Source organism: Tasmannia lanceolata, unplaced genomic scaffold (genome assembly GCF_043159265.1).
Source record: "Tasmannia lanceolata isolate RefF3 unplaced genomic scaffold, GAP_Taslan_0.1 ptg000006l, whole genome shotgun sequence".
Taxonomy (NCBI): Eukaryota; Viridiplantae; Streptophyta; class Magnoliopsida; order Canellales; family Winteraceae; genus Tasmannia; species Tasmannia lanceolata.
In genome coordinates, this window is record NW_027518683.1 from 21,236,051 (window position 1) to 21,251,511 (window position 15,461).

The following is a 15,461-nucleotide window of genomic DNA, read 5'->3' on the forward strand; positions in this document are numbered from 1 at the left end:
GGTAGTTGCAGTTTTGCAAGTAAATGTATTAGGTCCAACTACCCGAAGACTAGGACTTTCACCAGGAAAGGCGCACAATGGAGCGCAATATTATATTCCAATAAATTTTGCCATGGGCTCCAGATTTCAATCTTTTCAACAATTCGTCACATCAGGCAAATTTGAAAACATTGTGATTAGTTTATTTGCTGCCCAGAGCTATTTGGGAATTCTAATAGCTTTTGATAGATAGTATGGGGAAATAATATCAGCAGATTCAGCGCAACCATGTTTTGTTTTAGACGCTCAAGTATCTTGTCTTTTACTATTTAAAGAGCTGTCAAAAGGTCATTACATTTCCCAAAAAGCTCTTACAAGGCACTTAAATACTAAAAGACAAGATACATTTGTGTCTCTAACAAAAATATATAGTTGTGCTGATATCATTTCCCGTTACGTCTATACTTATTCATTTTGGTTCAGGAGAGAGTTGAGATTTGATTTGGCTATGTTGGGTCTACATTATATGAGAATTTGATATTTTAGTTATGAAATGTCAGATTTATTTCTGTTATTGCTTTATAGCCTTGTATACTTGTGGGATTTATCTTGGAGGTGTACGGCGCAGCCACGTCCTACGCCTAGGGTGGGGCTTGGGGCATGACACACAAGGAAGTAAACGTCTCTTTTTTTCTTGTTCATTCATATCTAAATATCCAGTACGGTCTCTTTAAATAGACCATTGCCGATACGTTCATCACACACCAAGAACTGTTCGTTTCTTCTCTTTTTTCAACCCACTTACACATGACTCCAAAGAGATAAACCCTAACTCCCTGTTAAATAGCTTAAAGATAAAATCTAATCTTAAAACTCAAAAGACTTCTACTACCAAAAGAATTATACTCTTCCACCCACTTCCAGAACACAAAAGAAATAAGGACTAATTTGGGTGGGCCCTACAAGTTAGACATTTGTATTACTTCTTCAACACGACTTTCTCCCCCCTTGACTAGTTTTTGAACTGTGAGCTTTTATTTGTTCTTTTTCTTTGTATTGTATTGATCATCTCGATCGCTAGGGTCCAACCAGTGTCATTTTTCCTATTAATTTAATTTGTTTTCCATTAGAAAAATAATAAAAATGGTAGCTCATTTAGAACGATGACGCATTGGACGTGAGACACAAAATGTTATTTAAATGGTCTTTGTAGGTTGTGTTGTGTGGTCAGAAATAAGAAGAAAAGGAAGCTATTTTTTCTTCTTAAAAACGAAGAGACCTCTCCTGTTCTTTATCAGTTAGCATTAGAAGTGTGAAGGCATCATTGCTAAGTCCTATATTTGAGTTTACTAGTTCTTAAAAACAAAAAGACCTCCTAAAAACAAAAAGACCTCTCCTATGATTTTCTATTTTGTTGGTTCCTCTATTAAAATCAGCAAATCCAAATTCGCAAACGAGCTCCTAATTAAAGATTCAACAAGTTCTTAGTTCTTCACGCACGTTCGAAAACATTGTTATTCGTGGTTAAAAAAAGTGTAAAATGAAGAGTAGTGTCATCATAAAAATAAGGTATTGTCAAAATATCGCAAATATTTACTCTTCCCACGTTCTGATGCTGATGTATAGCTTTACAAGAAGATATTTTGATTCACTTTTATTGAATACAAGTGAAAAATATTTGAATGACTTTTTGAATCACTTGCAGGATTTCAGCCATGTTTACCAAGATCTTACTGTTTCTCATCTTCATCAAAGTTTCAGCTTCTAACAATGATGGTTTCATCTACAATGGATTCCTTAGCACCGATCTAAGCTTCGACGGCATAGCAGGAATCACCCCCAATGGCCTCTTGCAGCTAACCAACAGCACAAAAGAACGCAAGGGTCATGCCTTTCACTCCATTCCCCTTCAATTTAAGGATTCTACCAATGGTACTGTTTACTCCTTTTCTACTACTTTCGTCTTCGCAATTCGCTCCCAGTATACTGATTTCGGCCACGGGTTGGCCTTCGTCATGGCCCCCTCGAGAGGGCTCCCCGGAGCTCTAGCTAGCACATATGTGGGTCTCTTCAATTCTAGCAACAATGGAAATTCTTCTAATCATGTTCTTGCCGTTGAGTTCGATACCGTTCAGGACTTACAATTTGGGGATATTGACGATGACCATGTCGGAATCGATATCAACAGCTTAAATTCTACCAATTCGGCCCATGCAGCTTATTACACTAATGAAAATGGTGGGATTATGAACTTAAGCCTTCTAAGTGGAGAACCAATGCAGGTTTGGGTAGAGTACAATGGTAGTGATGAGAAACTTGATGTCACAATATCTCCAGTTAAGACACCAAAGCCTAATCGCCCTCTCTTGTCTTCGATAGTTAGTCTTTCATCGGTCTTGTTAGAAAATATGTACGTGGGTTTTTCTTCATCAACGGGAACGGTTGTAACTTCTAATTATGTCCTCGGATGGAGCTTTCAGATGAATGGGAAAGCTCAAGCCCTCAATCTTTCACGCCTTCCTAACCTTCCTCGTATAGGTCCCAAGAAGAAATCAAAACTATTGACAGTTGGGCTACCCATAATTACTTCAATTTCCACATTGGTGACTGTCACAATTGTTCTTCTTTTTGTGAGAAGGAAGATTAAATTCGCAGAGATAATCGAGGATTGGGAGCGCGAGTATGGTCCTCAAAGATTCTTATACAAGGATCTATTCATAGCAACCAAGGGCTTCCGAGACACAGAGCTTTTGGGCACCGGAGGTTTCGGTAGGGTGTACAAAGGTGTGTTACCTTCCTCAAAAGTTGAAATTGCAGTGAAGAGAGTCTCTCATGAATCAAGGCAAGGCATGAGGGAGTTTGTAGCAGAGATCATCAGCATTGGAAGGCTCCGGCATCGGAACTTGGTACGGCTACTTGGCTATTGCCGGCGTAAAGGAGAGCTCCTCCTGGTCTATGATTTCATGCCCAATGGAAGTCTCGAAAAATTACTATTTGATCAGCCCTTGTCAGTTCTAACATGGGATCAAAGAGTTCGAATCATCAAAGGAGTAGCTTCGGGGCTCTATTACTTGCACGAAGAATGGGAACAAATTGTCATCCACAGAGACGTCAAAGCGAGCAATGTTTTACTAGATGATGAATTCAATGGAAGATTAGGCGATTTTGGTCTTTCTAGATTATATGATCATGGAACTGATCCTCGTACAACTCATGTCGTCGGAACTCTAGGTTATATGGCACCAGAATTGAGCAGAACTGGCAAGGCAACGACAAGCACCGATGTGTTTTCCTTTGGGGCTTTTCTTCTAGAGGTTGCTTGTGGGAGGAGACCAATAGACATAGACATACGGGCGTCTGGAGCAGATATGGTACTTGTTGACTGGGTGTTAGAAAGTTGGAAGAGAGGCACCATTTTAGAGACAAGTGATCCGAATTTGGGAAGTTGTTATGTAGTGGAGGAAATGGAGTTGGTGCTGAAGCTTGGATTGCTCTGTTCGCAGCCTGCTCCGGCTACTAGGCCAAGCATGAGGCAAGTCATGCAGTTTCTAGATAGGGATGTTCCTCTACCTGATCTATGTTCAAATAGTTTCAGACTTAGTTTTCTAGAAATGGCGCATGATGAAGGTTTTGATGCTTTCGTCATGTCATTTCCTTCTTCTTTGAACAAGTCAGGTGGATACTCGTCGTCGATTGGGGAGTCACTCCTCCTTGGGGGCCGTTGATTCCCTCTAAGTGGAATACAAACTTTTTGTATAATTAGTGTAGCTGGGTATTTAAAATAGACAGTTAATATATTTGTTTTTAGACCTTTGTCTTATAAAACAGAGTAATGCTAGTGAGACCTAGAGTCATACCTAGCAGGGGATCAAACAAATATTTTCTTGCCATAACATCACAAGTAACAGAAAGGAGCCCTTAATGAGAGGGGAAATTCATACTCTCGGCCACGATATGATTTTCCTATGCTTGATGTACTCAGTGGGTTGGGTTTGCTGTAGTTAATGAGAGGGGAAATTCAAATGGATCAAACAATATATTTTAGCAATACCCAGTATGTGTTCGCAGGTATTAATCGACACGCCGACGGTCAAAAGTTTATACTAATAAAAAATTGAGTCCTACCCGACGAAACCTTATTTCATTTTCACCTTTCTCCTTCTCCCTTCCGACCCGTTTCCCCTTTCTCCCTTCCTGGCCCCTCTTCACTCCTTTTCAGCCCCATTGCCTTTGGCTTGGAAGGCATCTCACGAAGAACAAAAATTAAAAACCCATTTCATCTTGTGTTTATTTTATCTTTTCCTTTATCTGTGCACAATTGGATTCGAGATGCCCGGAGGATTTTCTCAACAACAATCTGATCATTTCCACGGTGCTTTCGCATTTCGTGGGGATTTGGGATCACTTGTCTTTCTTTCTTTTTTGAAGGGCTACTTCCTTGTCTTCTTATGCATGTGTCACAACCATGGTTTCAAATTTCAATCGAAATCTGAAATTTCGGTCCCAAATTTTGGGTTTCGGTCGAGACTGAAACTGAAATTGGATATACCCAAAACGGTACAATATTTCAACTGTAATTTTAGTAGAAATTTCATCCGAAATTTAAAGGATTTCATGCAAAAATCTCGATTTTTGTTAATTATTTAATATTTTCCCGAAATTTCTGCCAAAATTATGCAATAGATAGAATATTCTTTTATTTGATTTCGTCGGATTCCGGCTGAAATTTCAGTTTTGGTGAGGGCCGAAATGCATTATGAAACTGAATTTGAAACCATGGTCACAACACAAGGTTTGTCTTTATTTACAAAATGGATTCCCTCCTGTTGTCCTAACTGCACTCATTAAACAGTGCGGGGTGTTTATGTAAAAAAAAAAGTCATTAATGCACTGTTGATTTCGTGATAGGGAGGGCTAGTCACATATGGGACTCTCGCCTTCTTTCTCTCACACCCTCCGAGAGACAGGCACGGTTGCAGATGCCCATATGAATCAAAACTAGTTAACAACATAAAATTTTGATTTAGTAATTAGACTAATTTAAGTCCTAACTGAAAGAAAGTAAAAGCAAAAAACATGGTTCCCAACAAAAATATCAAAATGCTAGAGATCTTAGTAAACTCTTTCAGAATTTGCCCTGCTGTCCCATTTTCAACATAAAACAACAGTGTGTGCAAATAATAAATGATTTTTGTGGCATCCAATGATACCCTAGATTTTTCTAATCCTCATATAGAAATCAACGGCCACCCAAAAGGTCCCACTCTACACATGAAGATGTGGCAACAAATTTATCATTCGAACCATTTTCCCCCTGCCCTTGTGCTAAATAACTAAGCATTCAAACCATCAAGTCAAATTTGAAGACGAGGACTAAAGCCATACAAAATCTATATCAGTTGCCGAATCTTTGGCCTAGCCTCTGGCATGGGGTTGGAGCAAAGCAAGCCAAACCTCAACATCAATTCCATTTCATCCACTACATAATCAGTTCCCAATTTTGGATCAATAGCCCCTAGGATTGCCCCTTCCCTACAGCACTGTGACTCCCCAATCCACCAATATGGGCTGCTGTGGCCTGTGGTGACGCTTGGCCTCCTACCAAAGGCAACCTCAAGCATAAAAATCCCAAATAAGAATACATCAGTTCTTGTACTTGCCTTTCCACTTCTAGATAGCTCTAGAGCTGTTGAGAAAATCCACCAGGCAAATCCGATCCGATCGCGCACAAATTAATGGAAAAGTAGAAAATATAACAAGCCACAAGATGAACGCCAAGATTTACATGGTTCGGCCAAGCCCACATCTACAGGCGAGAAACACGATCTTCCAGAGAAACAATATACAGTGATTACAATGGATTAAACCCAAAACCCACAACCCTTTTCTTGTTTCTCTCACCCAAGACCGTACACAAGAGAGACTCGAGAGATTAACCCAAGAAGAAGACCAAAGAAGAACCCGAGAAAACCCAAGAGTAATAAACTCGAGAAGAACCAATTTTTCTCTCCCTTTCTCTCATTTTCTCTCCTTCGCTCTCCCTTCTTCTCTCCTCCTCTCTTCCTTTCTCTAGCCACATGAGGTAGACGACACATCCCCAGCCTTCTCTGTTTCCGGCTTGCCAAACTGGCATGGGCAAGGCAACTTTCCCAACAATTTCCACCTTGACTTGTTTCCCAACCACTTAAAGATTTTTCATTGACGTCGCCACCGATCTGTTGTCATCGCAAACTACAATTGGCCTTCCGAAGTACCAGCTACACACCCTCTAATCATCTTGGTTCTAACTCATTCCAATTCAACCAATGCACGTGTGTAGTTTCCAACCCATTAACTCCCCTAGTCAACCTTAGAGAGGGATATCAATTCATCCTCCCCAATGCAGTACTGACGCCTTCTCACCATCGTCTGTAAGCTGGAAACTTGTCTCTGCGCGCACCAACTACGAAAGAGACCATATGTGTACGCACACCATTACCCTGTTTTGAACTAGCCATCGAGATCTTAGGAACATTAGTCACCTTGTCCTCGACCAGACAATAAAATCTTCCATACTTCTCTCATTTTATCAGAACCATACAGCCGTTTGTGATTTTCATAGCTGCACCTACAACTGAATACCTACAACCTCTAGAATCCAATCGGCCAAGAGACACTAGATTCTTCCATATCTTTAGGGCATACACCACATCACTCAAAGTATGAACTACTCCATTGAACATCTTGATCTTCACTGTTCTAACTCTCGTGATGTCACATGTAGACCCGTCAATTATGGACAAAACACCTGCCCTCATCTCCTGAAACGTATAAAAATATTTTTCTCTGGAGCATATATAAACAGAGCACCCTAAATCTAGAACCCACTCATCATGAGGAGAAGTGTGATTACTTTTGGAGAATGTGAGAACATTTCCAAGCTCTTTTCTCTGCTCATTCGTTACCGCCACCACAGTATTCATAGCTCCATTGTCCGCTTGGTCAGCTTCCTTTGTACATTCCTGGTTGATGTGGCCATATTCCTTCCAACGGTAACATTGTACACCCTTTCCCTTTACCGTGAATCTTGACCTATCTTTTCCTGATCCCTTGCCAAACAACCTTCCTCTTTAATTTCCACCGTGAACAACCAATCCATGCCCTTGAGTCCCATCAAGAGCATATTTCTTCCGCATCTCATTCAATAAGAGCGACGCCGTGACCTACTCTAACTTCATTGTATCCTTGTCATATATAATAAAGTTGTCACTAGTTTGTCAAATGAATCAGGAAGCGAAGCAAAAGGTCATTGTCTTCTTCCTTCAACTTTCCAAAAATCTTATGGAGCCGATCCACAAGCATGTTGAACACCGTAATGTGTTCCAGAAGATTCCCACCTTTCTGCATCTTCAACCCGTACAAGTGACGCTTCAAATACAACCAATTGGCCATGTAAAGATTTTCTAACTTATCCCATAATTTAGGCACTTCATCCTCCTCTTCCATTACATTAAACATACTGTCCTCAGCTGGACATAATCGAATTGTGCTGACCGCCTTCGACTCAATGTCTTCCCACTCGCCATCATTCATGTTCTCTATCTTCCCATCCTTTTCCTTCAATGCCTTCGCCAATCCCTGTTGCACTAGGATGTCCTTCACCCTCATCTACCATAGGATGAAATTGTCCTTTCCGTCAAACTTGGCGATGTTGAACCGGATAAAACTTGATTTTACCTCCATCTCATGTTACTCCGCAGTTCTCAGTGTAGCACTCGACCTCGAACAAGAATCTTTTTTGGTCAATCTTTCTTCTCCCAAATATTACTCTAGTCGCGATTTGACCACAACACCCATGATCACTCCACCTGACCACAACGACCGCTCCAACCACAGCTCTAATACCACTTGTTGAGAAAATCCATCAAGCAAATCTGAGCCGATCATGCACAAATTAATTGAAAAGTAGGAAATAAAACAAGCCCAAGAAGAAGACCTGAGAGGAACTCGAGAAAATCCAAGAGAAATAAACCTGAGAAGAACCCACTTCTTTCTCCTTTTCTCTCTCCTCCACTCTTCCTTCTTCTCTCTTCCTCTCTCCCTTTCTGTAGCCGCATGAGGTAGCCGACATATCCCAGCCTTTTCTGTTGACACAATCACAAATTGAAATCACACTCTTGGTATGGCTGGCATGATGTTATAAAACTGATTACATAAAACATGGAAAGAGAATTTTATTGCAAAACTAAGTCTAAATACCAAGCCACTAGACCAAGAAACCTATTCTTGGCTTCAGTGATGGAAATAACAATCTTCATTTTGCTAAGCGGTCTACAAAACAAAAGAAGCTTACAACTCTTTCTTTCCTGGAGGTCAATCAACCCTTCTCGTTGGGCAATCTTAACTATTGGTAATCGTTATTGAATTAATGGGTTTATCCGTGGTTATTTTGATTTGAGTCGAATTCATAATTGTTCGAATTGTGTAATCCCCAATTATTGACATTGGTAACCGACCCAAAGCAATTTGATTAGCATTCAATTCATAACGATCATCCATTGCTCACAAATCCAATCAATGTCCCCAAGGTGATCGGCGTACTACTAATATAGCCATTGGTGATGAGCTTGAAGATGATGATCTAAAGTGGTGTGATGTAGAGGATCATAAAGAGGAGCAAAATATGGAAGAATACCTAATTCCTACCATTTGTGCTCCCAGGAATTCCATGGAGTTACATCAAGCTATGTGCATATCAAAAGTAGAGGAGGACCCTAAAGCCTTTAAGTGGAGGAGTAGTTATGATTGGTACTAAATGAACCCCTTATCAAATCAAGGATAAGAAGAAGAAGAAGCAAATATCCAAAGGTGCTAAAAAGAAAAGGAAGCTCGTTGATTCCAAATCCAAGTACAATCTCGAAAGGGCCAGTTTGAGCAATGGATGATGTGCTACAAGTAGAACCAATTGGGTCACAAATCCAATCAATGTCCCCAAGGTGGTCGGCGTACTACTAATATAGCCACTGGTGATGAGCTTGAAGATGATGATCTGAAGCGGTGTGATGTAAAGGAGCATAAAGAGGAGCAAAATACGGAAGAATACCTAATTCCTACCATTTGTGCTCCCAGGAAATCTATGGAGTTTCATCAAGCTATGTGCATATCAAAAGTAGAGGAGGACGCTAAAGCCTTTAAGTGGAGGAGTAGTTAAGCTTGGTACTAAATGAACCCCTTGTCAAATCAAAGAAGGATAAGAAGAAGAAGAAGAAGAAGAAGAAGCAAATATCCGAAGGTGTTAAACAGAAAAGGAAGCTCGTTGATTCCAAATATAAGTACAATCTCGAAAGGGCCAAGCATCAACGTAGTAAGGTGGTCACCCAGAGGGAGTGTGCCTAATTCCTTCTCTAACTTCTTTTTGAATACTTTGTGTAGTGGTCGCCCAGAGGGAGTGTTTACAGTTGATGAGAGTTCTGATCAAAGGGAGCACTTGTTCGTACTACGACCTGAACGATCACATTGTTGCTCTCAATGGGAAGGTGGCCTTTCATCAAGCTTTCCCTCCTAGTTTGTCTGCTCCCAGATAGTCCAGCTTGCTGCTCAGTGGGAAACCAACTTTTCATCTAGCTCTCCCATTCTCCTTATTCCAATTTAAGCACGACCACCCAGCATACCTTCAGTTGGATGCCTTTGTGTGCATGGTGGGTGGAATGGAGAGCGGGAAGTTGGATCGGCACTTGCACATCTCTTCTCCTTTCTCTCCCTTTCATTCTTCTGTTCATAATCAGTTCTTCTTTTCAACATGGTTGTGAGGCCCCCAATGTAAAACATCTGAGTGCTTAGCGAAAACCATTCTTCTTTATTTCCATTCTTCTCTTTTTTGGCCTGGTCCTTTCTCTTACTTCTTATTTTAGACTCTCGGTCTAAAACCTAAGGGTGTGCTTAGGTCCTATGCCCAAACGGTTATTTGGAGCTTAGCGCCACAGGGGATTTTAGCCCGAGAACGTGCTTAGGACTTCTCCTACGGGGGACTTTGTGCCCAAGTGGAACCTAGGTCTTAATACCTCATGGGACTTTAGCCTCAGAATGTGCTTATGACTTCAGCTATGTGGGACTTTAGCATAGCGTCCTGCCCAGGTCTATTATGGAATTGCCTTGCTGGACTTTAACCTTGGGTCCTGCTCAGGTCTTTTCTGAAATTGCCTCGTGGGACTTTAGCCTGGGTCCTACCCAAGTCTTTTATGGAATTGCCTCATGAGACTTTAGCCTAGGTTCTGCCGACACCTTTTCTGAAATTGCCTCATGGGATTTTAGCCTGGGGTCCTGCCCAGGTCTTTTCTGTAATTTCCTCATGGGACTTTTGCCTGGAGTCCCATCTTTTCTGGAGTTGATTTGTAAGACTAGGGTCCTGCCCAGGTCTTTTCTAGAATTGCCTCATGGGACCTAGCTTGGGGTCTTGCCCATGTATTTTCTTGAACAGAGAAGGAATGAATTTGCTCACAACATAGAACACAAGAAACACCAAACATACAGTGCAAAATATTCCATTCATATATATGATAAAAGCAAGAACAAAAAGAACAACAAAAGATAGGAGGAGTGAGGGAAACTGAAACAACAAATCGTAAGGGATGCTAAGAGAAAGTGATTATAAAAACTATTGGATGATGCGAATGGCCGTCGCTATGTCTTGAGAGCTCCTATGATCCGATCTTCGGTGATCTGGGACCTTCGAGGCTGTTCCAGCCTGCGCTCAGGTGGGTTCTCTCCGTGGCTGTCCGTCGACCAATAGGTGAGTGTCGATGTATCGGTGTAAGTTGCCTTTCCGGATCAAGGTCTTGATCTCGTCCTTCAGATTCTTGCATTCTTGGTCTCTTTAAAATCGGTAGTATCTGCGCATGTCTCAACAAGTACCATCTGTCATTAACTTTTTCAGCAATGGCTCATCCATAATTTCCATTAGAACATGAGCCATTGGCATGTTGAGCGAAGTAAACTTTTCAAATTTGGGAGGAAAGCTAGGATGAAGACCTCCAGGAAGGTCCTCCCATCGATGTTGCTTGCTGGGGCTCGAGCCGGTTCTGGGATCATCTCGCTCTTGGAGCTTGTCTCCAAATCGGCTGGGTCTGATCCTTTCTCTGTGACCATCATTTCCTCGATGTTGATTTACTTTTTTGCTCGAGTCATCAATTCTTGGTAGGTCGTGGCTGGCTTCTTGGAGAGGGTGATTTTTAGTCTGGTGTTGACAATGCCTGTTCTCATGGTGGTGAGGGTGATCGATGCGTCGAGCTCCTAGATTTTTGTTGCCCCAACGTTGAAGCGGGATACGTACTATCTTAGTGTCTAGTCTCTTTGTTGGTTTATCGATAGGAGGGCATCAGACGCCTTTTGGCAAGGGTGGCAATTGGCATATCGGGTTACACGAACTCTCGTCGGAGCTATTTAAAGCTGCCGATAGAATTAAGAAAGAGTTTCGAGAATCAAGTGCGTGCGGCCCTTCGAAAGGTGGTTGGAAAAGCTCGGCAAAGTATATCATCAATGGTGCTGAGGAGGAGCATGACAGTCTTAAAAGATCTAAGGTGCTCCATTGGATTGGTTGTTCCGTCATAGGAATCGAGATGAGGGAGTTGGAAGCTCTCAGGGATTATCTCCCCTGGAATCTCTCGGGTGAAAGGATTCTCCTCGTCATCGTCTGCTTCTTCGAGTGGGCCTCCACCCCATAACTCTTCACTGATTATTTTCTGTATCTCATAGTGAAGGCTTGAGGGAGATAGGGTCACCTCTCTGGGTAAACCTGTCTATTCTGTTGTTGGTGGCCAAGCGACTCTAAGTTTTGTCTCTGGGTAAACTCGCGGTTGCATCATCCAACTAGCGCCGTTACGCCACCGACTTTTTGGAAGGCGTCCCTGCTCCTTTGGTACAATTATATTTATTTCATTGCTTTTTGCATTTCTGTGATAAAACCCGGTATAGGTTAGTTATAGGGTTCAGGGTTCCTCTTTCCCAAAATAGGGCTACGTTCCCTCTTCTTATCCCACAACTCTGTCTTCGGTCCTACCATAGACAAAAGAGACGAGACAAGAGCCCTCGTCGTCCAACGGTGTTGGACAAAGGGAGGGAATTAGAAACCCACCTTTTTCTTCGTTTATGTCTTGTCATTTTCGTTTGTTTTAGTTATCCTGGTTGATGTCACACTGCGAGATCCTCTAGGGACTCGAAACATGCAGTATATACCCTCAATCCGGATAATAGCCAAACCGATTCTTTTCTTTTCTTTGTAAAATCCATTTCATTTACGCACAGGAATTAAGCCTAATCATAAATAGAGATTAAAAAGTTCAGATTTCTGATAAAATTCTTTAAAGCTGCCAAACCAAGTCAAGAGACCGGGTTTACCCAGGCATGAGGGGTGCCTAACACCTTCCCGGGATGTAACCATAACCCTTGCTCAGATTTCTGTAAAGACCATGCCTTAACAAACAGAGTAAAATTATGGGTTCTAGGCCCCAAACCTAGAGTAGTACTATGGTTACTGCTCTTCTAATGAAACTCGGATCTCCGTTCCCGTTTCATTTGGAAAAGCAGACACGGGTCCTAGGCCCTAACCTAGGTGGCGACTCTGAGACTCTCTTTTCTCTGAAATTTGGATTTCGGTCCCAAGTTCACAGAAAATACAGACAAACAAACACCTCCTTCTTACCTGATGTGGTGATCCTGCGCCTACCAAAAGAAGCGGTCGAGCGGGGAAAAACCGGCTCCCACACCTACGTGGCCTCAAGGCCTCGCTGAGCTCCAGGGCTGGGTAGGATGATATGTCACGCAGCATGGCCGCAAGAACCTTGTGGAATTAGGGGCCAGATGTCGCTTGGTGAGCGACGCTTCATTTTTGTCCCCAACACATATCCTTGTATAGAGAGGGATTCCCACGTGCCACGCCGCGTGGCATAAAGACCCTTGTGGGCTTAGGGGCCAGATGTCGCTCGGTGATTGGTGCTCTAGTTTTGTTCCCAACACATATCCTTCTATATAGAGGGATGTTGCCTATCTCACTTGATCATAAAATTGCATTCATAACTCTCTCTCTCACACACCAACAAACAAATTAAGAGAAACACAAACGCACATATACACACCAATTAATATCTTGAACCCTAAACATATTTGTATAACTAAAACATATATCGTGATCCATTTGAATTTAGCTTCTCATTACAACAAGCCCACTAAGGACAATAAGCCTATTAGATAGTTACAATGTTTCCTTACTATGGAGAAATAAATGTTCCTTTATTAGACAGAAACAAATGCACTGAGAGGGAATCAACGGCCCCCAAAGAGGATTGACTCCCCAATCGACGACAAGTATCCACCTGACTTGTCCAAAGAAGGATATGACATGGCCAAACCAGCATCCAAACCTTCATTGTGCCCCATTTCTAGAAAACTAGCTCTGAAACTATTTGTTGACATATCAGGTGGAGGAACATCGCCATCTAGAAACTGAAGGACTTGCCTCATGCTTGGCCTAGTGCCAGCTACCGGATGCGAACACAGCAATCCAAGCTTTAGCACCAACTCCATTTTCTCCACTACGTAACCATTTCCCAAATTCGGATCACTTGTCTCTAAAATTATGCCTCTCCTCCAACATTCTAACACCCAATCAACAAGAACCAGTTCTTCTGCGGACACCCGTGGATCTATCGGTCTCCTTCCACAAGCAACCTCAAGTATAAAAGCCGCGGAGGAAAACACGTTGGTGCTAGTCGTCGCCTTTCTAGTTCTGCTTAACTCCAGTGCCATATAACCATGGTTTTATATTTCGATCGAAATTTCGGATTTCGGTGGAGACTGAAACCGAAATTTCCCGAAATTCCATTTTTCGCCATTTACCAAATTTCGGTCCGAAATTTCGGTAATTTCGGTCCGAAATTCCGATTAAATGCCATTATTTATTAAAAAAAAAAATGTGTTACAAAATTTCGGACCGAAATTCGGAATTTCAGTCCAGAATTTTTTAAATTTGGTCCGGAATTTCGAATCAAATTACAAAATTTCGGATTTCGCCGAAATTTCGGTTTTCGGTGGGGTCCGAAACGGTTACCAAAACCAAAATTTTAAACCATGCATATAACCTAGTGTTCCGGCCATACGAGTAGTTTGAGGATCAGTTCCATGATCATATAATCTCGATAGACCAAAATCACCCAATCTTCCATTGAATTCATGATCTAGTAAAACATTGCTCGCTTTGACATCTCTGTGGATGACAAGCTGCTCCCATTCTTCATGCAAGTAATAAAGGCCGGAAGCTACTCCTTTGATGATTCTAAATCTTTGATCCCATGTTAGAACTGAAATTGGTTGATCAAATAGTAATTTATCAAGACTTCCATTGGGCATGAAATCATAGACCAAGAGGAGCTCTTCTTTACCCCGGCAATAGCCGAGCAGCCTTACTAAATTCTGGTGCTGGAGCCTTCAAATTCTGATGATATCTTCTACAAATTCCTTCATCCCTTGCCTTGATTCATGGGAGACTCTCTTCACAGCAACTTCAAGTTTGGAGGAAGGTAACACACCTTTGTACACCCTACCAAAACCTCCGATGCCCAGAAGCTATTTGTCTCTGAATCCCTTGGTGATAATGAATAGATCCTTGTATGAGAACCTTTGAGGCCCATATTCACGTTCCCAGTCCTCGAGTATCTCTTTGAATTTGATCTTCCTTCTCACAAAAAGAATAACGCTAGGGACGGTCACTAACATGAAAACTAACATAATTGTGGGCAAAACAACTATCGATACTTTTGATTTCTTCGAGGAATCACGGGTAGGCGTGAAAAATCGGGCTCTTGAGCTTTCCCATTCTGAGGAAGCATAGGAAGGCGTGAAAAATCGATGTCTTGAGCATTCCCATTCATCTGAAAGCTCCATCCCAGAATATAATTATGAGGAGTTGAAAACGATCCCGTCGATGAAGAAAAACCCAAGCTCATATCTTCTAACATAACCGATGAAAGATTAACCGTAGAAGACAAGAGAGGACGATTGGGTTTAGGTTGCTTGACAGGAGATATTGTTACATCAAGTTTCATATCAGTACCATTGTACTCTACCCAAACCGGCATGGGTTCTCCACTTCTGAGGCTTAAATTCTTGATCCCACCATTTTCATTTGCATAATAGGCTGCAGGGGCTGAGTGAATTGAATTTAAACTGTTGATATCAATTCCCACATGGTTGTCGTCAATATCCATAAATTCCATGCTCTGGAAGGTATCAAGCACAAAGGCGAGAACATGATTTGAAGAATTCCCAATGTTGGTAACATTGAAGAGGCCTAGATATTGGCTAGGTAGACCTCCGAGGAGATTTGTCAAGGCCGGGGTGATGAAGAAAGCAAACCCATAACCTCTAAATGTTAGTATTTTAAATACTAAAAATGAAAGAAACATTTGCTTTTGAAAAAGATTCTTTTTTGCTTTTGAATTTCCCACCCAAAA

The 15,461-nt window shown here is 41.7% G+C and overlaps 1 protein-coding gene and 1 pseudogene across 1 annotated transcript; one reads left to right on the top strand and one right to left on the bottom strand.

The window, feature by feature from the left end:
- The first annotated feature begins 1,080 nt into the window (after positions 1 to 1,080).
- On the top strand, positions 1,081 to 3,788 carry LOC143880072 (L-type lectin-domain containing receptor kinase IV.1-like). Its single transcript, XM_077382836.1, has 2 exons — positions 1,081 to 1,548; positions 1,685 to 3,788. Exons 1-2 carry the CDS (start codon positions 1,520 to 1,522, stop codon positions 3,702 to 3,704), a joined length of 2,049 nt encoding a protein of 682 aa, XP_077238951.1. The 5' UTR covers positions 1,081 to 1,519; the 3' UTR covers positions 3,705 to 3,788.
- A 9,487-nt stretch (positions 3,789 to 13,275) lies between these two features.
- LOC143878821 (L-type lectin-domain containing receptor kinase SIT2 pseudogene) lies at positions 13,276 to 15,371 on the bottom strand (annotated as a pseudogene).
- Positions 15,372 to 15,461: the final 90 nt, after the last annotated feature.